Source organism: Eleutherodactylus coqui, chromosome 2, assembly GCF_035609145.1.
Source record: "Eleutherodactylus coqui strain aEleCoq1 chromosome 2, aEleCoq1.hap1, whole genome shotgun sequence".
Lineage (NCBI taxonomy): Eukaryota > Metazoa > Chordata > Amphibia > Anura > Eleutherodactylidae > Eleutherodactylus > Eleutherodactylus coqui.
This window is the reverse complement of record NC_089838.1, coordinates 197,402,456-197,427,366: the sequence shown is the minus strand read 5'-3', so window position 1 is coordinate 197,427,366 and position 24,911 is coordinate 197,402,456. Positions and strand designations below refer to the sequence as shown.

The 24,911-nt window shown below is 43.2% G+C and overlaps 1 protein-coding gene across 1 annotated transcript in view; it reads left to right on the top strand.

Moving 5' to 3' along the window:
- The window catches only part of KCP (kielin cysteine rich BMP regulator), a 140,146-nt gene that overhangs the window by 5,355 nt on the left and 109,880 nt on the right, over nucleotides 1-24,911 (top strand). Inside the window, exons 2-5 of the mRNA XM_066592182.1 lie at nucleotides 12,820-13,376; nucleotides 16,014-16,086; nucleotides 23,130-23,347; nucleotides 24,280-24,463. Coding sequence (XP_066448279.1) covers nucleotides 12,820-13,376; nucleotides 16,014-16,086; nucleotides 23,130-23,347; nucleotides 24,280-24,463 — 1,032 coding nt within the window. The remainder of the gene's footprint in view (nucleotides 1-12,819; nucleotides 13,377-16,013; nucleotides 16,087-23,129; nucleotides 23,348-24,279; nucleotides 24,464-24,911) is intronic.

The following is a 24,911-nucleotide window of genomic DNA, read 5'->3' as shown; positions in this document are numbered from 1 at the left end:
TTTGGACCTAGGACTCTTTACTCTTGTCTAGATGTGAGCCATGTTCAAAATATAGACACCTTCTGAGTTATTTGGAGTCCCTCATTGTTTAGCCATCTAGTTTCAACCTCCCTAGCTGTCCGGCATTTTCCAAGGTGAGGTACCAGGTAGTATTCTTAAAGGGGTACACACATGATCTTATTTCTGAGGTAGTGAGAAATGTTTCTATGAAGTAACGCCATTGTCGTAAGTATCTTTTGGCCTGCGATTCTGCCTGTCATTCTATTTCTAGTCTATCGATATGGAGGTGTTTGATCTGTTGTATAATATCAGATATTGTTGGGACTTGTGGTTGTAGCCAATATTGTAATAAACAGCGTTTACTCACAAACAATATCATGTGTGACAGTCTTGTCATTTTTATTGTGGGTGGCAAAGAGTGGCATAAGTTTGTTTGTGGGGACAACGGTAACACATGTTTCATGTTCTATGTATGAGGGTTTTAATATCTATCCAGTATTTTTGGATTTTAGGGCCGGACCACATACCATGTAATAGGTCAGTCCGTGGTTGAGAACATTTAGGGCATGCAATTTTGACATTCATGTAGTATGTTTATTCAGTCACAATATGGAGGTATTACTCAGTCACTGTATTGTAGGGTTATTTCATCACACTGGTATTGTTATCCAATCACTATATAGTGTTGTTATTAAAGGGGTTTTCCGGGACTTAAATTAAAAGTTAAAAGGGCTTAAAATCAATAAAAATGGAATACTCTCCTATCCTGTCTGGTCCGCGTCCAGCATTGCAGCTCCAGTGCATGTTGCCAGAACCCGGAAGAAGCCTGTGAGTGGCTGAAAGGCCATGTGCATAATGAACGTCTTCCGTGGTCCGTGCGTCGGGTAACGGTGCGCAGCTGGGATAGGCGAATGTTCCATTTTTATTGATTTTAAGACCCTTTAACTTTTTTAACTTCTGGAAAACTCCTTTAATGGGGGCATATTCAGGCTCGGTGCCTATGGCATCATCAGCTGTAAATACAGCCTTGTGTGTGGGATGTGTTGAAAAAACAAGTCTGAGCCATGGGGGCTCCAATTCACAACTCACAGGACTTAAAATTGGTGTCAGATACCACAGACTACGTACGGTCAGGGACCTTTCACACAGGACGAAATGTTCTGCAACAGCGGTGTGAATTATTTAGCACCAAAATCCACACTACTAACATGCGGATTTTGGTGTGGAATTGAAAATAGCAGAATCCTGCAGATAATTCCACATCAAAATCTGCAGTTAGCACTGCGGCTTTTGGTGCAGAATTCAGGGACGGCATATTCCGCAACGCTGTTGTGGAATATTCTGTCCTGTATGAAAGGTACTTATGAGGTCTTGTAGAGTCTGTGACAGTTTAGTGCTACTTGTATTTCAGAGGTCACACCCGTTTATATGACAGAGTGCTCTGTGTAAATCCAGTTAGTTTCTGCCTCAGGACCTCAACAGTAGGAGAGCAAGAAGAGGAACTACAGCACCAACTTGGATGCATGTAAAACTTTTTAACTTTGTTTCATTGTACATGGACTAAACCTGCAATTTTGCCCTATGGATAAAAAGAAATAAGTGGTTCTGTAAAACAAAAACACCATCAACACCTACTACTACAGTGCAACAATAAAGGCTCATGTTTATCAACAACTCAAATTCATAAAGCTTATTAAAAAAGCAAGATAGTCATGATAAATCCCTCTAGAGACAGTAGGGGTTACAGGTCTACTATATGTGTAGCGATAGTGAAATAAATGGTAGAGATCCAGGTTGGCATACAATAATGATCAGCATCAACATAATGGTGATTATGTATCCTGTAGAAGGAAACAGTAGATATAAACACTCACAATTGTGCTAAGCAAGTACATAAGTAGACAACCACGCAAAAATAAGCAGTACATACAAACCCTGACGGTATGCAGCCAGTATGGAAGTAAAACGTCTTAACTGTATTTCATTGTACAAGGGTTTCAAGGATTTATTTCACTGTAGCAACATTTCAGACATTTTTTTGTCCTTCTTCGGGCAGAAGGGTACAGAATACAGCCAAGGTGAAACGCTTTCTGCCCAAAGAAGGACAAAAAAATGTCGGCAATGTTGCTACAGTGAAATAAATCCTTGAAACCCTTGTATAATGAAATAAACGAAAAAAAATGACTTTCATCCAGTCAGTGATGCAGGTCCTTCTCTTTTTGCTCTCCTATTGTTCAGTGTTGTTTGGCCGTACCCTACACAACTTTGGGTTGGTTTTAATACTATGGCTGATCAGTGTATATCTAGGAGATCCAGCATCGCACAACGTTTCTACATGCAAAAGACACATCAGGACTCCAAAAATACATATTCCTAATGCTCCTCACTACTAACTGAACTCTAAGTAAAGCCGTATTTTACTACACGTCAGCTACATCCAATGTTTGTGTTTCTTTTCTCTGGAGTGTATTAAGAGGGAATTTGGGGACAAGCATGAAGGAAATGCTGCAGGCGGGAAGAGCTTCATATGGTAAAACACTGCTGTCATTCGGGTCATTTCTCACAGTGCAACAAGTCAGTGATCAAAGCACAACGGAAATAGGGAAATAGACACACTTAGTAGGAGTGCAGATTACTAACATGTCCCTTCTAGTCTGCTAGTAATTTTTAGCTCACTGATAAGACATTAAATATAATGCTACATTCACACAGACATGTTTTCCGTTGGATTTCCATCTAAAATCAGTCCAAAAATCAGATGGAGATAGCATTCATTCATTTTAATAGGTGTATCTACATGTGTTTTTTTTTTTAGTCGGATGACTCAGAATAAAAAAAAATGACAGCATGTCCTATTCTTGCCTTATTCTCTGACGAAAATAGTACATGTCAATGTGCGGTGTCCCGCACATCGGACAGCATATGGATGGGATGTCCATGTGCTATCTGATACATTGCACACGGACTGATAAAAAGTTGTGCCCAAGTTTCTCAGGCACAACTTTTTATCAATCTGTGTGCAATGTAGCCTAAAGTTTGGGAAAACCACTGCCTCTGTTGAGGAAGTATAAACACCTCCATGTTTCTGAACTGTATAGCTAGAGCCTTGGTAAAGGCCCCTTTACACGGGATGACTGTCGGACGCTTTTATACAGAAGCAATAGTTGTTCAGAGAAAGGAGGTGGATTGCGCCCGGGATCTCTACCCATTGTCTGGCTCCCTTAATTGGAAACAGGCAGTCATTTATAGATGAACGGGCCAATCATCACTTGGTTATTAGTTGAGCTAAAATACAAATGACTGCGACAAGCGAGTGATTCATCGCTCAGTGCCTTTTTGGTGGGTTTGTGGGCGACTATCGCCCCATGTAAAGAAAGGTACCTTAAGTCCACATACTACAACTACACTTTATTTAGCGCCAGCATATTCAAAAACATTTGAAACTATTGTAAATTTTAAGTCATTTACATAATATTAACTGAATTATTATAGAGTCCTTGTCATGTTGTGGTAGTGTGTGCTCCTGGGTTCTTATACCAACACTTTCAGCAGCATGACTCCGCAGGAGGGGTTGATTTGGCTGGCTATGTGGATTGCTTCAGCCAGCTAATAACCTGGGGTCTGTGCACATACATACCAGCCACTGCTATTAGAGGGTTCTGGTCATTATACCTCCACTTATCCTGTCGGCACACTGGTGATGGGATGCATGCTGTGCAGAGCTCTGTGCTTGTTGGTGTTTAGCAGGTAGTAAGTGCAGTTACTAGGATTGTAGATGCTAGGTTCTCAATCTGTTGTATGTGTACCGCAGAGGGTACATATCTCTAGGGGTATTCACACTGCCCTTGTACTTTGATGGGACTTTAGCTGTGGAAAACGCAGGAAAATAGAGCGGTCCTACTTTTTACGTATGTGTGAACTGTGTGCTTATAAGATCGAACCCATTGAAATCAATGGGTTCTACTCTGTGTTTAGTGCATGCAGATTTTGTATACACAAATACCTGTGCAAACACGGCCATGTGAAGAAGCCATTGGGGCTTAAACAAATGAACATTTTTGCGTGTTTGAAACTCATGCCTGTAAAATGTGATGAAGCGATCCCATTGATTTCGATGGGTTTGTTCTTATGAGCGTGCTTCTCTCATGCAAGAAAAGATAGGTCCTGCCCTATATTGCCCTATATGTATTTATTTAAGTGGCTTCAGATGGTTAAATGGGGTATTCTGGCCTTTTTTCAACTGATAACCTATCCTCCGTAATTGATTGATGGGGATCTGCCTCTCAAGATCCCCATCCATCTGTTGATCATCCAGCCCGCTGTTCCTTTTTTTTTTTAAAGGACACTACCATAATAACAGTCATGTTGTGAATGTATACAAATGGGTTATTCTTTAGTTTTACTCTTACCATGATGTGGATAGAAACAATACTTTACTGCAACTTGAATGATGAAGCTTTATCGAGAACAACTTGTACTCAAACAGTTATAAACACTGCAAACAGTTTTCTATAGCAGGAATAACCATATATTTCAAACACTTCCCTCAAGAACAGATACCTGGTATAATAGGTGTGCACCCTCAAGTCATCACAGTCAATACAAAGTCCACCCTGGCCAGGGGCAAAAGCACACAAATTCCGATAGGGAACTGAAGGGCTACTCTAGTGCAACTATTTGTGTATCCTGCAACTCTGGTATGAACTTAATCAGGTCCTGGTAAATTACGTACTGTACGTACAGCAGGTCCGTACCTGTTGGTAGGTATATGCTGTCTTCCTTAGAAATAGTCTCTATTGACAAACTACCATATGGACACAATACCTTCAACTGGACACTCTCTTTTATGGGTTATCCACTATGCAAGAGGTTGGGGGTGTTGCAAATTAGCGATACGCACAAACATGTGCCAATAAGACTAGTTTCCGGATGTGCCTTCAGTTGGTTACTTTAGCTTTCATTGCCATTTCTACACATGAAGAGGTCCAGGATCCTGCGCTCTGCTTGCAGCTGGGATTCTTGCCCGAACACAGTGTGCCTGTATTTTGCGCTGCCAGCATGCAGCAGCACAAGTCCCTCTTCCTTAGGTTGCCTTCACACTTGCGAAAAAAATCACACGATGTTAGACAAAATGCTGAATTATGAAACCAATAATTTTCAATGGTTTCATTCCCATTTATGATGTCTTCACTCATGCGATGTAGTGTTGAAAAAAAAATCACAGTATGTCCTATCTTTAAGATGTGATCTTGCCGTGATTTGCACGTGACAATATCGTGATTACCAGTGTGAGGGAGCCCTTAGGGCTTCTTCACACTGGCGAGATCGATATCGGGCCATGAATCACAGCCTAATATCACCTTCGCCATACTTATGAAACTTGTGGATGCCAAGCGATTTCACGTGGAAACAGCCTCGCATCACTGCAGGGATGAAGGAATCCCCCGGTGTGGCTGTCACAGCTGCGGCAGAGGATTTCGGAGTTCTCTTATTGCTTTCAATGGGGCCAGTGCTGCTGCCGGCGCCATTCAAAACAATGGGCAATATTTCAGAATGATAGGACATGCTGCGATTTTTAATTTTTTTTTCTCCTGCATAGCATCGCAGCGCAGTGCCATGCAGTACAACATCGCTAATATTTCATATTTGTGCGTCTTGCAACGCACAGATCTCGCACGATTTTTTTGCCATTGTGAAGGCCCCCTTAGTCTCTAGTTGCTGCGTCACACATCAGCATGGGAAAACCGGGATACCCTTTTATAAGCTCAGGCTCCAGCCAATCAGTGGAATGGTGGAGGTCCTGACAGACTGCTACATCAAAGTTAGGCTGGTTGAACCCATGTGACCTTTCCAAAAGGTCCTGTCACCTCCATACACACAGTGCAACTGCGATATCTATATAAATCAGTGGTGTTTTTAACCCCTTTCACTCCAAATGTTGAAGTATTCTGTGGTTACTGAAAAGCGCTAGTGAACTAAGGTAGGCTATATGACCCTCACTAATGTGTAAAGTTGGATTGCAATAATCTTCAGAACTATATCATAAATTGTGTAAAATGCATCTTAAGAGGTGCTGCTACTCCTCTACCTATTAACAAGTACTTCTCAATTCCTTGTGTCAGATTTTTTACTGTGAATGTAAAGGTTTTTGACAGTTTCGTCTGACATTAGTAGCCTCATCTATGGTAGGTGTCTGAAAGTTGCACTGTATTGGAAAAGCAATTTATTTATATTTAATGGGAGTTGTAGCAGTGTATGCCTGCCAGGATTGCACTAGCCTTGTAACCAGGTTTCTAGCTATCACATGACTTTGGTGCCACCAGGGGACCTGAGAATCTGGAATTTAAGCCAAACCCTTTCCCACCATAAAGTATACAATGCTGACTCATTCATAACAGCTGTGCTATAGACCGCAGACAGGCCATACCAAACCGTATTATGGGGAGACTTGCAGAAAAGGCCTCCATCTAATGCAGCACAGGATACCTGCACAGCAACGCTGAATTCTAGAGACCAGCTGTGATCAAATTGTTGCCAGAGACCTTTGTGCATTTAACTGCATTGATCTAAAACAGGCGTTGGCTATGGTGCTATATTATATTACCCATTACTTGAAGCTTTGCTGAGTAGTCATAGTTACCTTTTTTGCTCTTGTTTCATAATTCTGTGCATTTGCACTATTTTAATTACTCCTATTCTGTAGAACTACATAGTTCATTATATATTTCATTATTAAAGAAATATCTAATTAGAATTGTAATAAACATAAAAGTGTGACATTATGCAGGGTATAGTAAAGTTTATTTTTTATCATTGTCCACTTCCAATACATTATATAAATACAGACCAGTTCTTGATTCTTTAAGGTGTCAGGGGGGCTGTGCCCTGCTGGAATGTTGCAGATGGTTTCAGTGTGAGTGCAACGGCCAAGCTGAGCGCACCAAAGTGGGGGAGATCATGGGGATTGAAAGATGGTTGTCACGGGTGGCTCTGTAATCCCTCCCGACAGTGGTGATAATGGTGCTCTGCTCAGCTGTCACACAGTGGCACATATTTGGATACTTTGGAAATGAACAATTGTTTTGCCATGGGTGACGCCAGTACTCCAACCTAAACTCACAAGTCTAATGATGGCGGAATAACTTGAGATGAGTCCAATAGCTTGAATTAGTAAACTGGGAGCACGCAGTTTTACTGAAGCTTGGTTGCAATAACAGTTTGAAAGGCAACGTTTTACAGATACAGCAGGGTCACAACATTGCAGTAAGTTGACATGATGAGAACAGTAGATTGGCAATTTGAATTTCCACTTTTCTTCAATGCTCTCTCTCTCTAGTTCTAGAGGTAACTCAGTATTAATGTCCCAAATTGTTACTAGTTGATGATTTACTGGAAGTGAAGTATGAAGGAGTGAAATAAGAGTTGTAATGGCCGCTGAACTAATCCTGGCTTTGAATTCACCGGGTAGTTTGAATCACTGTGGAGTCAATGACCTCCAACTCTTTCCTCCTGACTGCTGGAAAGACAAGGGAGCAAAAAGGGACCTCGCTACCCTTGCCGGACTGCTGAATCACTGAAAACATGCTGAACTGCTGTCACCTCCTTTCTCCAACCACGTCTTGCTGCCTCTCCTCTCCTCCGACTGCAACTGACTGACTAACTTCACTTCCTCTCTCCTTCCTGCACTTTCTCCAAACTCCACCCCCTCTGCATAGGAACCCATGTAGTGTTTTTCCACTCTGGACTCACCCACCAATAAGTGGAGGCATGACATATAGCCAATAAGCAACCAGCTATTGCTTGCGCTAAGCTCTCAGCTTAGGAAAATGGAGAAACGGTTTCTCTGATGCACAGCACCTTCTATGCCTAAGGGAAGTGCATAGACAGGTGTGACAGGACCAATTGTTAGTGCAGTTCTGTAGGACCCTGTGGGCCACTACATGAGCAAGGATATTTATTGTTCTCACAAAGAGGCACAACATTCTTAGAGTTTACTGTCACTTTAATTGGTACACAAGTAAGTTGGTTACAGTCTCTGAAAGGGGTGCTATAAACTTTTTTCTGACACTTGGTGGAAAGTAGTAGAACAGTTGTAGAAATTGAACAGTCTCTATCTGTGGCCTGGAGGATTCTGCTCCACACCACAAAGCCCGCTAACATCTGCCTGCTGTAAGTGTTCATGCTGAAAAAAAATGCAGCAAAAAAAATGGAGGAAATGCTGCATTTAAAAAAAGAAATTGCCCTAAGGCAGTCTACCACTTATCACAGTAAGCAAGGTCCATCTACATATCACACATGGGGTAGCACCACCATCTTGCATAATGAATCCTAACACTTCTAAGGGTCTCTGCACTGCTAGCCCACTAGATGTTTCCAGAATTACTCCTAACCACTCGCAGTTGTGTGCAAATAGCGTGCACACTGCTCACACTTCATTTTAGCAGAGCGGTTCCTAGTGATACAGTTAAGTCCACAGTCCATAAACAGGGTTGCTGCCTCTTTGAGAGTACCAATTTACCAGTTCACTACCCTCACTACAGGTACCATGGGCTTCACTCTTGCTCAGGCTTCAGTGACTCCCCTGGCCCCTGTCAGCCCATCAGTGTGCTCCTCGGTGACTAGCTAGACCTAGACCTCTGGTCTCTCTCACATCAGGTTTTACTGTCACCCATGCTTTCACTGTGCACACACTCATCAAAGGCACCAAACACACGGTTATATGGATGAACTTCAACCTCAACCACAGTCCCATAAACATCCACCATCAGGTCAGTACAAGGCCCCAGGTAACAGTCCTTTTGTCTGATACCTCCTCCTCCTGTAGGATGACATCCAGTAATACCTATCAACTAAGACACGAATATCAATGCTATTGAAATAATGGCTAATCATCAACTACTATATGTACCAGGGGATTCCAGACTTTTTTGGATACATGGCATGAAACAATACAGTTCAGTACTAAGCAATCACATTAAAGCAACCCTCCGGTCCAGGATAATCTAAGATGGCCATACTACTTTTCTTACTACCAGATGCACATTCTGCATTGGTAGTCTGAGACGCTACATGCTGCTCTGATTGGTCAGCGCTGTTCACATGAGCAGTGTAGGCCAACCAGAGCAGCATGAACATTTGCCTAGGCTTGTTGTTGTAAAACTATGGCGAAATCCCAGTGAGTGAGAAACTGCAACAGCCTGGGTGATAATTATGCAGGAAAGCTTAAACTAGACATAGGCAAAAGCGCACAATAATAAGACATAGGTAATAATGCCGCGACCTGAACGGGAGGCTTGCCGCGAGGGGGGAGACCACTGGGAAACAAGATACAATGTCACGGGTAGCTCTGTGATCTCTCCCGTCAGCTGCGTCAGCTTGGCCTAGCCCAGTCGCTGGGAGTACATAAACGTACTATTAAATAATATGAATGTCTCGTGATGCCAGCACCTCTTTTAGGCCGCTATTCACACGTTGCAAAATAAAGAGTCTGCAGTTCAGTAACAAGTTTTCCAGGAAACCAACCGGAGGTGCGCAGTTGTACTCTACTCACAACTTTTCAGCTTGGATTCTTCAACAAGTAGTACATTGCGCAGACATAAAAACCTTTTTTACAGATATTCACTGCACTTTCACACCTTCAACATTGCAGGCTTTCTAGGAGACACTCTTCCCTCTGAACGCTAGATGTCTTCAGTCTCAGTTAGCTGATAGACCGTCTGTGGGGTATGCACTTCCGACTCAATAACAGCATTCACTCGAGTTTTCTATTTTGTTCTCAGACTTCTTAAGTTGCTTCCCTTCTTTTTGTAGTGGCTGGAGACCTGTTACTCTACGCCTAGCTCAGCACAGGAACGTCCACCACCTCCGACTACATTTTATCAACTCCTTCTCGCTAAACTCCTGCCCCTCAACTACCCAAGTCTTTCAACCAAGTCACTCACACAGTTAAATGGCACACACACACAGGACTCACTCACAACAGTCATGCACATACATCCACACCACAACTTCAAGGCACTACAATGGCAACAAAATTCAGCCTGAACAATTCTAAGGCTGCCTGTCCACGGGTGTAGCGGTCTCCCGCTCCTGGGCGGCCGCGGGAGCCGCCGCCCAGGAGCAGGAGCCGGCACACGGATCTCCGCCGGTCAGCCTATTTGACAGATAGGCTGACTGCGGTGGACTGCGGGGAATCACGGCAAATCGCAGTATGCTGCGATTTGCCGGCGTGAGAATCGCACTGAATCTGTGCTCGTGGACAGGGCGACTGCATTCCCCGTGGCCGGATTATCGTTGCGGGGAACGCAATGCAAACTCGCCCGTGGACAGGCAGCCTCACTGGATCTGCAACTTAAGCTGAACACCCCCCCTAAAGAGGGCGACCCCAATGCAGAAAAGGCAGCCAACTCCAAAGTCAGATAGGAAACAGGAACGTATACCACAGATGACAGAGCACAGAACACTGAATACTGAAAACCAAACACACAGCTCAGAGCAGTAAGCACAAAGCACTGAATACTCAGCAACTAAACACAGCACTGTTGGAGTAGGGTTCACTGCAAACTAGAGATCTCATGGTTCTCTGGTTAGATATATAGCCAGAGAGTGAGGAAACACACACAGATTTTTACAGCCAATTCTGTTTTTACAGAGGATGACTTGTCTATATATAGTGTTACAAAGAAAAGAAAGCTGTAATTATAAATCCGACCAGACGATGAGTCTTGGCTGTAATTGTCCAGTTGTGATGTAGACTAACAGGTAATACATAAATGAAACATTCTTACATTAAAGGGTAAATGAAGAAAAGTCTAGTTTGCATTGTTTGCCCGACATTCGTCCTGTCTAAATGGGGCTTAGCTCCAGGCTAGTTTCTGTTTGCTAAGTAAGGCTCCTTTTAAACAAGCCAATTCTAATTTGCATGATTGAACGAGCGGGTGATGCCACCGCTACCTTGTTTGCTCTCGTGCAGGCTGTTTAGACAGGCAGATTTATCGTTAACTCCTTCATCAAAAATCATTTAGTTTCATTCAACTGGATAAGTGATACCTGAACAGCATATCAAACGTAAGACAAAAGAATTTAAAGAAATGAAGTTTATCCTTAAGAGACATCACAAAAATATGGTGTATACCATACAGCACTGAATACATAGCTGGTTTAAAAAGCCCACCTAAACAGAAGAAACCTTTTTGCTCTGTAGATACATATTCTATAGTCTGTACTTTGTATGTAAGGTAGAAGGATTCTTGCAGACTGTTATGTAATACACAATCATACATAATTGACTCCTATTGCACAATTTTGCTCTACAGTTGGAACAGTTTATTCATGACTTCTCTTTTCTATTGCAGGATTAGCCTTGAATAAAAAAGATTCAGTATTCCTTCCAAGAGCTATGATACAGTCACACCATGCATCTATCATTCTGTTATCACAATTACTATCTCCCTCATCTCATGATGACTATAGAGAAAAATGCATTCAAACTTCACAATACCTTTTTTTCTCCATATATGTTCATCTGATGTCTTCGGGTAACTTACATACATTATTTTTATAGGGTCATTCATTTGTCCTTAAAGGGGTTGTCTCGCGGCAAACATCCAAATTTTACATTAGCCCATTCCCCCTGTCACCCCCCTGGCATAAAATAGCATTTTAAAGCGGTTTTTAAACCGCTTGCTACTCACTGATGTGATGAAAGATGAACTTATAAAATTCTTCTCCCAAGATAGCCGCCGGTCCTTTCCCAGGGATGCACTGCGGTTTTCTCCCATGGTGCACTGCGGGTCTTTTCCCATGGTGCACCATGGGCTCTGTGCGTTCCATTGCCGATTCCAGCCTCCTGATTGGCTGGAATCGGCACACGTGACGGGGCGGAGCTACGCGAAGACGCGTAGAAGGGGGAGGAGCCAGAACGCCACTCGTGCCCGGACCGTCCAGAAGGGAGAAGACCCTTCTGCACAAGCACGTCTAAAAAATCAAGAAGACCCCGAAATTAGACGGAGCCATGGAGACGGGGACGCCAGCAACGGAGCAGGTAAGTGAATAACTTCTGTATGGCTCATATTTAATGCACGATGTATATTACAAAGTGCATTAATATGGCCATACAGAAGTGTATAACCCCACTTGCTTTCGTGAGACGACCCCTTTAAGGATGTTTTTCAGCAAGTATATTAAAGGGGTTGTCCCGCGAAAGCAAGTGGGGTTATACACGTCTGTATGGCCATATTAATGCACTTTGTAATGTACATCGTGCATTAAATATGAGCCATACAGAAGTTATTCACTTACCTGTTCCGTTGCTAGCGTCCTCGTCTCCATGGTGCCGTCTAATTTCAGCGTCTAATCGCCCGATTAGACGCGCTTGCGCAGTCCGGTCTTCTCCCTTCTGAATGGGGCCGCTCGTGCCGGAGAGCTGCTCCTCGTAGCTCCGCCCCGTCACGTGTGCCGATTCCAGCCAATCAGGAGGCTGGAATCGGCAATGGAACGCACAGAGCCCACGGTGCACCATGGGAGAAGACCTGCGGTCCACCGTGGGTGAAGATCCCGGCGGCCATCTTCGCAAGGTAAGTAAGAAGTCACCGGAGCGCGGGGATTCGGGTAAGTACTATCCGTTTTTTTTTTTTAAACCCCTGCATCGGGTTTGTCTCGCGCCGAACGGGGGGCTATTGAAAAAAAAAAAACCCGTTTCGGCACGGGACAACCCCTTTAAATAGGAATATTTTTTAAAAATCATTGCACTTCATCTTATTTGTTTGCATATTCCTTAGTGTCACTTTGGTAATTCTGATCTGTTCATATTTATTTCAGTTATCGATCTGCTGGAAGCTTTGAACATTACTCGTTCTATCAAGGGAATTACCAAAACCAAAGGACGGGACCCCGGTTCTCCAGCCTGGAAATTCCGTTCACGCGTTCCCCATTTAACACTACCTTGGGATTACTCTGTTTATCTTCTATCCAGTACACAGGGCTCCATTGGTTTACATTTTGTAGCTAAGCAGGCTAGAAACAACCAAGGAACATTGCTGGCCTTTTTGTCTGCAGCAGCCATGAAGAAAGATGGCCACTCTCTTTTACGCCTTGTCTCTGACACCCAGGCAGGCCAATTACGCTTGGAGTACCGTACTCCTCAGACCATGGAACCAGCTTCTCTGTTGCTTCCAGGTGGAACACCATTTTCTGGCTCCAAGTGGGCACAACTTGCACTGAATATTGACATCCACAAAGTTACTCTTTTCCTGGATTGTGAAGAGCCAGTAGTATTTCGTAAGGAAGGAGAAGAGGAATTACTTAGCCTTATTCTTCCTCTGGATCTTCAGATTAGTTTTGCAAGCACCCCAGGAAATAAGGACAGTAAATTTTTGGTAAGTGTAACTCCTGCTTTTTTCAATTTCCTCTCCATGATCTAGCCATCCTCCTGATATTGTAGTATTACCATCATTTAGAAGGTGGATGCTTGGGATGACAATTTAGGATATTTCTAGTAGGTAGTTGTGTCTGTGGCATGCAAACTGTTATGGGTACATCAGTAGCTTATGCTGAGGAACTTGTAGCCATTAAAAAGGGTCATGAGAAAAATTATTTTCTGTGTCTTCTGAAATAAAAAAGAAAGAGAAACCACTATAGACAGAAGCACTACCGGACTTGATGTTGATGAGAAGCAGCTTTTTTTTTACACACACATTTTGAATTGGGACAGTTTTCTTGATCAGGTCCCATTTTGAAACAGGGTGCCCATGAATAAAAATGCTTTTCATCCACTTCCAATCCCTGTAGTAAGAAGGTTGAGACTAGAGTGTAGACCTTCCCCTATGTCCTCCTCTCACACGGATTGCTTCTCCCTCTCACACAGACTGCTCCCTATGGCCCTTTCACAAGGACTGCTCCCTATAATCCCTTCAGTTACCGATACCCATGTCCCCCTGTCTCATACAGATTGCTCCTTTTAGTAGGCTTTCTTACACAGACTGTTTCCCATGGCCCCCGTCCGTCATTTCACACAGTCTATTCTCTACAGCCCCTTTTAACTCATACAGACTGCTCCTTTTTCCCCTCTTTTCTCCCCCATATTCCTCCTCACATATATCGCTCCCCATGGTCCCTATTTACTCACTGCTCCACATGGCAAGCCCAAGAATAGATAAAATAAAAGATATATTGTAAGTCTGATTGGATCTACTCACTGCTGGACAGACCTTCATCAGTAATTTTAGAGTTTTTTCTACTGCTTTTACTGAATAATGATTGGGAATAAGGATTGTGATTAGAGATGAGCGAGCACCAAAATGCTCGGGTGCTCGTTGCTCGAGTCGAACGTTCCGCGATGCTCGAAGGTTCGTTTCGAGTAACGAACCCCATTGAAGTCAATGGGCGACTCGAGCATTTTTGTATATCGCTGATGCTCGTTAAGGTTTTCACTTATACAAATCTGCAAAACCTACGAAAGTGATGGAAACGACACAGAAACGGATAGGGCAGGGGAGGGGCAACATGCTGGGCTGCATTTCAGGTTCCCAGGTCCCACTATTAAGCCACAATAGCGGCAAGAGTGGGCCGCCCCCCTCCCAACAATTTTTACTTCGGACAAACCCTCATTAGCAAGGCACACCTTAGCTAAGCACCACACTACCTCCAGCCAAGCACAATCACTGCCTGCAGCCAAGCACAATCACTGCCTGCAGGACACACCGCTGCCACTTCTCCTGGGTTACATGCTGCCCAACCCCCCCCTCCCCGCACGACCCAGTGTCCACAGCGCACACAAAAGTGTCCCTGCACAGCCTTCAGCTGCCCTCATGCCACACACTGGCTGCATAGCCACACCACCCTCCTGTCTATTTATAAGTGCGTCTGCCATGAGGAGGAACCGGAGGCACACACTGCATAGTGAGGTACTACAACTGCCAGCAGCCACCGAGTGAAATGCACACGTTCACAGATAGCCCTAAACAGGTGCTTTTTTGGGGTATTTGTTGACAGGATTCCACACTAGCACTGTCCCTGACTCACCAGTACTGCCCCTATACTCTGTATAATTGGCTGCAGACTGAGAGCGCAATAGTCTGCAGAGCCGAAGATGAAAAAAAAAGTTGGTGCAAAACTGCTCCTAGCAGCCACAACAGTAATGCACATGGTAAGATGTGGCCCTAAGAAGGACCGTTGGGGTTCTTGTACACTACCCACTGTCCCTGCCTGACCAATACTGCCACTATACTACGTAGTACAGACTGCAGCCTGAGAACGCTATAGCCTGCACGTCCGATATAAAAAAAAAAAAAAGTGCAAAACTGCTCACAGCAGCCACAACAGTAATGCACATGGTGAGATGTGGCCCTAAGAAGGGCCGTTGGGGCTCTTAAAGTCTCCAACACTCTAACTATAGCAGCAGCACCCTCGCTAATCTCTGCCAGCGTGTGTCTAAGGCAAGCAGCAGGCGGGAAAGATTTAAATACTCGGGGGTCACCTGATCTCGCCAGCCACTCACTGCAGGGGGGTGGGATAGGGCTGGAACCTCACTGGGGGAAGTAGTAATGCCTTCCCTGCATGTCTATTTGCCAGAAAATGGCACTAACATTTCAGGGAAGTAAATGTAATTGACTCGAGTACTGCGTGGTGCTCGTCTCGAGTAATGAGTATCTCGAACACCCTAATGCTCGAACGAGTATCAAGCTCGGACGCGTATGCTCGCTCATCTCTAATTGTGATGCTTGAAAATGATTCTTACTATACAGTGAGTGTATTTGCGCAAACGCTCATGTGAAGCCGCCCTTACTGTAACAAGAGCTGGACTTGGCCACAGATGTACATACAAGGCGTATTGTCATGGATACCTATGAGTGGTGCAGCCACAAACATCAAAGAATAAGAACCTGAAAACAAATAAGACAATTAAAAAATGATTTTAGCTACAATGTATACAGAATGGGAAAACCAAATAAAATATGTGTTGCTAATTATGTTATTATCATTGCTATTGTTGGTATGCTATTATCTTTATCCAGGGCTATTGGCAGACAGCTGAGATTGCCCCAACTGGATTCTCTAAAAGACCCTGGCATTGTGAGAACCGCTCAGGTGAGTTAGTGATAAAGTTTCCTTAAGACTGAATTGCTTTATGTAAAAAGAAGAATAAAAAAACCATTTTGCATAATTGATTATATTTGTTAGTGAATAGATGCTATAATTCTCTGAGGAATACTTCATAGTGTTTGTCTAACTATGAATAATAACAACTATAATTATACCCAAATTGTATAAAGCGCTCTATCATTATCTGTACATGCTGTACTGTGATGAAAGGAATATTATTCACAATGCAAGTCTTAAAAAACGCACACACATACAGCTTTGTTACTGCATACTGGCACATACATAATCTAGGTCACAATCTGCATACATTCAAGTAAACACAAAAGATAAATCGCGTTTCGTTTTTTTGTACAGCACTGTTTATTTTACACCTGGATAAGGTTCATTAAAGAAGTGCTCGTTGCCATCCGTTACTTTTTTAGTGTTAATTGGTGAAAGTTCACTTATTTCTGATGCCATTAGCTCTGGTGAATTTGTGTCTGTGGGGAAAGGGAAATAAAACTGAGCTCCCCAGTATGGTCAGAAACCAATGTGAATATTTCATCTACACAGTATTGTGGACCATGTTGGCTCTATATGTACAACTGATAACTAATAATGCACTTTTCACCTTTTTAACCCCTGGATAGGAAAATCTACTGCTTCACTACACATTGCATGTGCAAAATGACCACCCAAAGAGTAATTATTTCTTTTGTTAATAAGCCAAAATGCTCAATAATTCACATGCCATTTGATAACAATCCACACATAAAAAAGCTATGAATACTAAAAAGTAAAATTCAGAATTATGTTTAGAAAACTTGGTACAAACTTTGTAAAGAATTGCTTATTAGAATTGTAGTTATGCAGAGTCCCATAATTTCTTTGGATGGCCTATGGAATTATCTCCTCATCCCTGTCTTCATACACTAGCTTAGGCCTTTCTAGTTCTGCCTCATTACTCTAATTAAAAAGCCTTGGAAACTCCTTCATCTCTGCCAACCAGACCAGCTTCTCTGCCCTGCCTACTTCCCACATCAATCAGAATTCCTGCTCATACCCCCTTCCTCATAACCCCATTCACCCCCCTCCCCATCTTTCACATCCGCATCTCTATTCATTACTTCAGGATATTTCTGTCAACGGCTACACAGTGGAAAGTCAATGCTGGCCAGTTTGTTTCGTGACAGACCAGGAATGAAATATACAATGCTGACAGTCAAGCTTCATACTTCACAAGAGGTCAGCTGGTGCGTGCACTGCACAAATATACCTTGAGCCCCAGTCTACTGTGTCCCCAGTGTCCAACTTTCCTTTGCACTTCATTCTGTATAGATATGAGACATAAAAATAAAATCAAACAAATAAAAATTCCATTCTTTTCTTAGAGAGTGTAGAAGTGCCAGATGTGGGGTTTATGAGCTTGCTATAGGCTATGTTCATACATATAGAGCTATTAGTAAGAACAAGCTATGTCTACTCCACAATTAGGGCTCCAGTATATAGTCTGGCTTCCTAGGCAAACAAAGCTTCCCCCTTGCTAACAAACTGAGTATTGTCCCACCGGAGGTATCAGCCCTATTGGTGAATTGAGTGAGGTCAGAGGGTGTGTGAGGAGCCTGCTTATTCTTCATACTGACATGGAACCCGCTCCAGGGCTAGAAACTTATTATAGACCAACACAAACTTTTCCACACACAGACACAAGCACTCCTATTTATGTAAACTGGGCACAGTTGTGTATATGGAAACATTGCCCTTTATACATAGGAGAAGCATATTGTTAAATATTGTGGAATGAAGTATGGAATAGAAACATTGTTGCCATGTATTGTACATCCTGACCTGCCTGCATACTGTGATGATGTGTACAAGTTAAGTAATAACAATCATCTGTTTTGAGCAGTGTAGCGTGTAAACATAACATGCAAATGTTTCAGATAGTCGAAACTGTGATTGCAGATCTTCTGGCACAATAATTGCTCATTCCCACGGCCGTATGTGTAAAACGCTGCATGGATCAGCAGCGTTTTTCCACCATAGGAGCCAACCGTGAGTTGGCTATCGGAAGCTATGGAAGTGATCATGCACTGCGCATGACAGCGTATCTCATGCGCAGTGTGACTTGTTTCTATTATTTTTTAAATTCTCTACTCTGTCTCATAGCAGCATTGCACATACGCAATGTATTGCGTTTGAACAGCATTGAATACGCAACCCATAAAGAACAGTAGGGCTGTACACGCATAAAACGCTGTAAAATAGAACATTTTACGCACATATAATACATAATAAAAAATGCTTGTGTGAGTGGGTCAATGAAAATCAATGTACTTTTGTTGATTCGACTCACCGCATATTATGTTTGTGTGCATGACCTGAAAGGCTGGGTCATCACAGGGGTTGATTTGTATCAGAATGTCTACAGCGGGCAATCCACTGCAGATCAGCAGGGGAAAGCCTGCTTCCAAAAGGGATTTTAAAGTGAGTTTTATTACATATTAATGTGCGTAATTCACCTCCTCATTGGGAAGAGGTGAATTCCGCAGAGGAAACGGCAATATATTGACATGCTGTGGAATTAAATTCCGCACCTCATGTCACTTTTCACACGGGTTTTGTGTGGGTTGTTTCCGCAGCTTGTGGACAAGATTTTCAAAATCCATCCGCTTTGCTGCAACTGTAAATTTCACAGAATTTTCATGCGGACAGTCCACATAGAAATTCCACGGCAAATCCGTTTGGACCCCTCCTAAAGATGTAAATCTTGCTTTCAAGATATAGTCACTAAATCATCTTGAGACGTCACGCTGATGTGGCTAGCTTGCGCGCCTGTGCATGTAGTTTGGATCACCATATCAAATAATTGCTATATGTAAGAACTGCTGTTTTTTTCTTATGATTAAATTATATAGGGAGGTAAAAAACTGCTTTTAAGGGCTCCTTCACGCAAGCAGATTTGCGCTCACAAAATTTGCCCAGAGAATAGAACCCGTTGAGATCAATAGGTTCACACACATTTGCCGTTTTTGCAGGTGTAGAAAAAACCCCCAGCATGCTCTATTTTCCTGTGCATTTGAACAGCAGAGGTCCCCATTGAAGTCTATGGGAGGTGCGCAGATGCAATCTCTATGCGTAGTACACTGTACAAACCACGGGGAAAAGAACATATCTGGACCTCATTAGGTTAAATAGCCTTTTCAAATCAGGACAAGGGTTTGTTATGCGCATATATGAACAGGCTTGCATGTACGGTGCAATGCGTAGACATGCATGCAAAAGCACCTCGTTCATAGCGTACATATGTTGTGCTGAAGCATGCACACTTGCATATACACTTGTGTGAAGGAGCCCTAAGAATGCAGACTATACATCATCACAGTGCATAGAGTCATCATTAGGGTCTATTTACACCAAGTGAATACTGAAGGATCATTCACTTTCACTCATTTGAATGATTTTTTTGAACGATAATCGTTCCGTGTAGAAGGGCCTTTACTCTGGCCAGTGGTGATTGGTGTTATGCTCCATGTCTATGTAAATGTCTCCACTGATGTATCCTCAATGTACCTATGCATCGATGCTATATACTTATGTCATATTTTATTTTTGTTTTTCAAATATATATTACATCATATTCTGCCATAATTCACAGTACAATAGCCAACCAAGTATTTGGATAGCCCTACAAGTAGAATGAATCGTATCATGTGCCAAAAGCCATGATACATAAGATGCAAACCTTTGAAGGTGTCAGCCATAGTTTATGACAGGAATTGCATGCTATTGGTTATACGGGTTATGCTGCTGTACACAAGCCATCCATCATCGGGCCATCTACAGCGGTGCAAGGAGCGTCGTCTTTGGATAGTTGAGCAGTGGAAGATGCAGGTCAGCAAAAAAGTACGAATGTACAGTTTGATGATTAAGATGGACATTTGGAATAATAGCAATAACATTAGCAAAATTTTGCCCAGTCTCTGGAATCCCACTTACAGGAGGTTTTGAAGAGCGACAGAGGTTCCGTTATGGTCTGGAGATGTTTTAAGTACCATAGTCTTGGTCCGTAATTGCAAGAAACGTGAGCACGGAGGTGTTCGTTCTTGACATTCTAGCCAATAATGTTCTATCAACAATGTGGCAATACTCTGGGAATGGTCAGCAATACTTTCAACAAGACAAGGTGCCTTGTCACAAATCCAACACTGTTTTACATTGGTCTGAGGATATGGATGTTTCACAAATAGACTGACCTGCACAGAGTTCCGATCTGAATCCTACTGAACATCTTTGAGACAAAGTGGAACATTGGGTCAGGAAATATGAACATTATCCATCTTCTCTAAGAGAACTCATCAGATGTTTGAAATATGAATTTAGGGAAATACCAGCTGAAGTGTATCAGACTTTCGTAGAAAGTATCTCATGAAGAGTATCCAATGTCATTAGGGCCAAAGGAGCCCCACTAAGTATTAACATATGTAAATAAATACTACTTTTGATTCTTGCTCAGGTATCCAATTACATTTGGTAGGATAGTGTATATAAGGCAGAATAAATATAGAGGGATTTATCATTGCTGTTTTTTTAAATGATTTATAGCATTTAATAGAAATTAATCAGATGGCCGGCTACTCCTGCTTGGCCACGTTGACGCCGCTGGACACAAAAGATGACCGCTGGAACCATACCTACGCAAGGTGCTGCTGGCAAGCTGCTCTATCTGTCCCACTGTAGATGCTTTTGCTGCTGTATCTCTTGACAGGCAAACTTGTGTAAGCAGTTATCTGCTGCAGCTGCTCAGCGGCAAGCTCCTGCTATCTGATCTCTCCTCCAGTGTCAGTGGTTTGAGGTGGCCATGTCCTGGAAGCCTTTCCGAAACTCGACCTGCAGCCACTCCTGCTAGGTGTCTTCCACATTGGGTAAAGATGCTCTGGCAGCTCATGCTCTTACTTCTGGAAAGTCCCTGGCAGTGAGGAACGACCAGAGGCCGTGAGGTCCATGTCTTCTGGGTTCCTGTTAAAGAGTACGGGCTACATGGGGGCACCTTCACCCCTCATGTAGTGAAGAATGGAGTAGGAGGAGAGATTTCCCAGAGTGCGTGTTTAAGGAATGATGATGGAGTGAACCCCCCGAAGAGAGAGAGTGAGCAGTGAGCGAGTGCAGTCTTTCAAGGCCTAGTGCAGAGGTACTCAATTATTTATTTCACGCCCGCGCGTCCTGAAGTCTAGGACTGCCGGTGGAGGTACTATACAGTCATTGTTCACACTCAAGCACCCTGAAGTCTGGGTTCCGCTAAGTCGAGGTACTCTAGTTTCTCTAATTCCTGTACTTTTCAAGCCTGTCATTTGTGCCTTGTATTGCTATAGTTATTCTTCAAGTAAACGTTGTTCCAGGCCCTGACTGTTCCCGGGGAGCTGAGGTACTATACTACTGTTTGTGGCTCATTTATTTACCCACCGAAGTTCATGCTGGGGGGTACCAGAACAGTTTCATCACCTGTGACAACCACGACCCCTGTTCCCCAGTTTATTGGGCATCCCCATGCCGGCGGTGTCCGGAAAAGGCCCAGTGCTGCCCTGGCCATGGCTGTGTGTGTCGCTCCGGGAGGGAGCTTGGTAAGTGCTGCCATGACAAGCTAGCATCTTGCCTTCCCAGCTCCTCAGCGTATGCCATGTGTCCAGGGTCACCCTATGGGATGCTGAACTGATGCTACAGCAATTCGTCAAGGCAAGAACCCAGATCTCAAATGGCTCAAACAGCAGCTGTCAGTCCTTGGCAGAGCTGCCCACCACAGTGCCGGCCGGACACTAATCACAGCTAAAGTGCTACAGGGGGCTTTACTTGAGTGTTCCCTGTCACTCTGGCCGGCCAACCCATGTCTCCATCCATACTTCCAGTGGAGACATAATGCACTAGTACTGATCCAAAGACACCTGACCACTGCCTGATCATCGGGAGAACTCTGCATACATAGCATGGCTGCACAGTCCTTTATTTCCCTGCCAGATCAGTCCCCTCCAGCAAAGAACACTGGAGATCACTCACATATCTCCAACCCTGGGTGAAGGTCCTCATCTATATACACAGGCACAGACAATAGCAAAGATCAAATGTCTTGCAGTAGCAACAGTGTAGATGATGTCATAACCATGTGACCAAGAGCTGCTAGAGGGGGTCATGTATTACTACACTTGTATGTGGGGATTTAGTGTTAGGGTCCTTTGACATGAGCGAATTAATTCCATATTACGCAGCCAAAAGCACAGGAAATCCCTCACCAAAATCCACATGTATGCGTGCAGATGCACATGCTTTTGCTCGTTTTTGTGCGCAGGAAAATCCTGCCCACAAAATGCAGAGAATAGAACCCATTGATTTAAAAAGTGGACCTTGGCCTATAAAAAGGCTATGAGGCTATTTGTGTGTAGTGACCCCTTCATCTGCTTGAGTAGAACTTGTTGACCACTAGACGCTTCTATGATGCAGAGAAGAGATTTCGCTCAACTAACCCCTTTAGTGGCACACCCAGAAAATCTTCGGGGCTTGCTGCACTGACCATGCAGTTAAACTCCGGAAGATTTTCGTGGACAGCTCTAGTGCTGAAATGTGCAGAGCACTGAGCTGTCATTTGAAATCTTCTGGGGTTTTTACTGCATACTCAGCGCAGCAAGCCCCGGAGATTTCCCTACCATAATACCAACTGTCAAAGTAGTACAGTGGCACAGTGACTGTGTGTCCTAAATTGCATTGTTGACTCATTTAAAAAAACCTACCCTGTGAGGCATGACATGGTAATACTAAACCTGCCACTAAAGGGGTTAACAGAACAGAACGGAACATGAGAAGCTGGATGGTTGTATTAACAAATGCCCGTCACCATCCTTTTGCTCTGATATTGTAATCATCTACTTATATCAACTTTACAATCACACATTGTCATCATTCTGACAACTCCATCTAGTAAATGATTTTTTTTCTATTTAGCTACATATATAAATCTGTCTATATAGTACTTCAACGTGATCAAAGTCTATTTTTTTCAGACTCTCTTCCTCTTCCTTTCTCCTTGTCTTCGGAGAGACACATGGATGATGAGGATGTACAGAGGCAGCCTCGAGCCCCCGAAGTGTCTGACACACAGCATTATCAGCAGCAGCAGGGTGAAACTCCCTCAGCTTTTCTTTCTCAGGAGGAAAGACTACGAAGGCTGGAGGAAGTTGTTCAGGGTTTGACTAATATGCTTGACATGGTGAAAGTTCAGGTCAGTTCAACCAAATTAAAATGGGTTGCTTTCCCATATACTTTATTTAGTTTTACTGGTTTGGTTTTACTAGTTTTCACTTCCTGCTACATATTTTTTATTTTATACTGTACATTTCTTTTCTTCATTACATTGGCATAGCCTGGACCTAGTTGGCTGAATAATAATACATTCATTGGCAGGGATGTAGCTAATGGTAAGACGGTTGCACCCAGGCCCAGAAGCCTTAGGGGGCCCATAAGGCCTCTCTTCTCCATATAGGGAGCTCAGTACTATGAATAAAGCATTATAGTTGGGGGCCCTGTTACAGGTTTTGCATTGGGGCCCAGAAGCTTCAAGTTACGCCTCTTAATAGCCGAAGAGAGTGCTCTCTTCAGAGCGCTATTACGTCACGTTCACAAGCGTATCTATATATACACACTCATCTGCAGGATCCCTAAAAAATGTGATTGCAACACCTGATTCGCATACACGTGGTGCTAATGGGGGCACAAATACACATAAGCAAGCTTGCATGAATCCGGCCTGAGCATTTTGGAAATTAACTTTGACATATTTTCACACTGAATGTAATTTATAAGTCGTCCTTTGGGGAATCCTAGTAAACTACGTTTTGTAGATATTTTTTGTTGAACTTGGGACGAAGTCTCTTGTTCGTTGCCTGAATCACTTCATGCCAGAGTCTAACAGCCTTGAGCTGATGAGGTGTTACCGATGGATTGTTTTAGAGATTTACATAATTGTTTGTTCTCAGGCTTTCATACGCCTGGTGCCAGATACATAAAATCCCTTACAGCTCAATGTGATTTGATCTGATCCGTTAAATCCAATTTCTATATGTGTAGAAAAAGTTACAGTAATATTATTATACATGGGAGTTCCTTGCCACCTTGCAGGAGGATGCAAATCTCTAATTACCATTATGCCCATAGAACGCGGATCTCCAGGCCCGGGTAAAGGCTCTGGAGAGTTGTGAGTGTCGACAGACCACATGTTTCTGGGAAGGGAAAGAGTATCAGGATAGCGAAACCTGGAAGAAAGACACATGTAACATCTGTGTGTGCGTCGGAGGTTTGGTAAAGTGTTCACTACGTAAAGACTGGCCTCAGTGTCTCGGTGAGTAGAAGTTTGAGGTTTTTCGAGATTTAAAAAAAATGTCTAGAGAGTAAATAACTGTAAAACATAGAATCCATGACTTGCTTTTTAAATGTCCCGCTACTTTCTGAACTACCGATCACTACTACCATTCATAGCATAAGCCCATGTTCACATGTTCAGGATTTGCTGGCACATCTGTGGCAGAAATCCAAGTTTCAATCTCAGGATGTCAGCCAAGAAGGCTGGGTGTGATTATGACACTGTTTGTTTGGTAACTGGGGCTCAGGAGATGCAAAGTGCTGGAATCTAGAGTCCCAAAGGCTTACATGAAGGCTCTTAAAAAAGTCTTGGTTACAGGGTCTCGTCAAAACCGGCTGGTGTAATGGGGTGTGATAGGCTGCGAGTACATACTTATGCACACATGGGATGATGCTTGAAACAAACTTTAATAACTTCAAGCAACAAA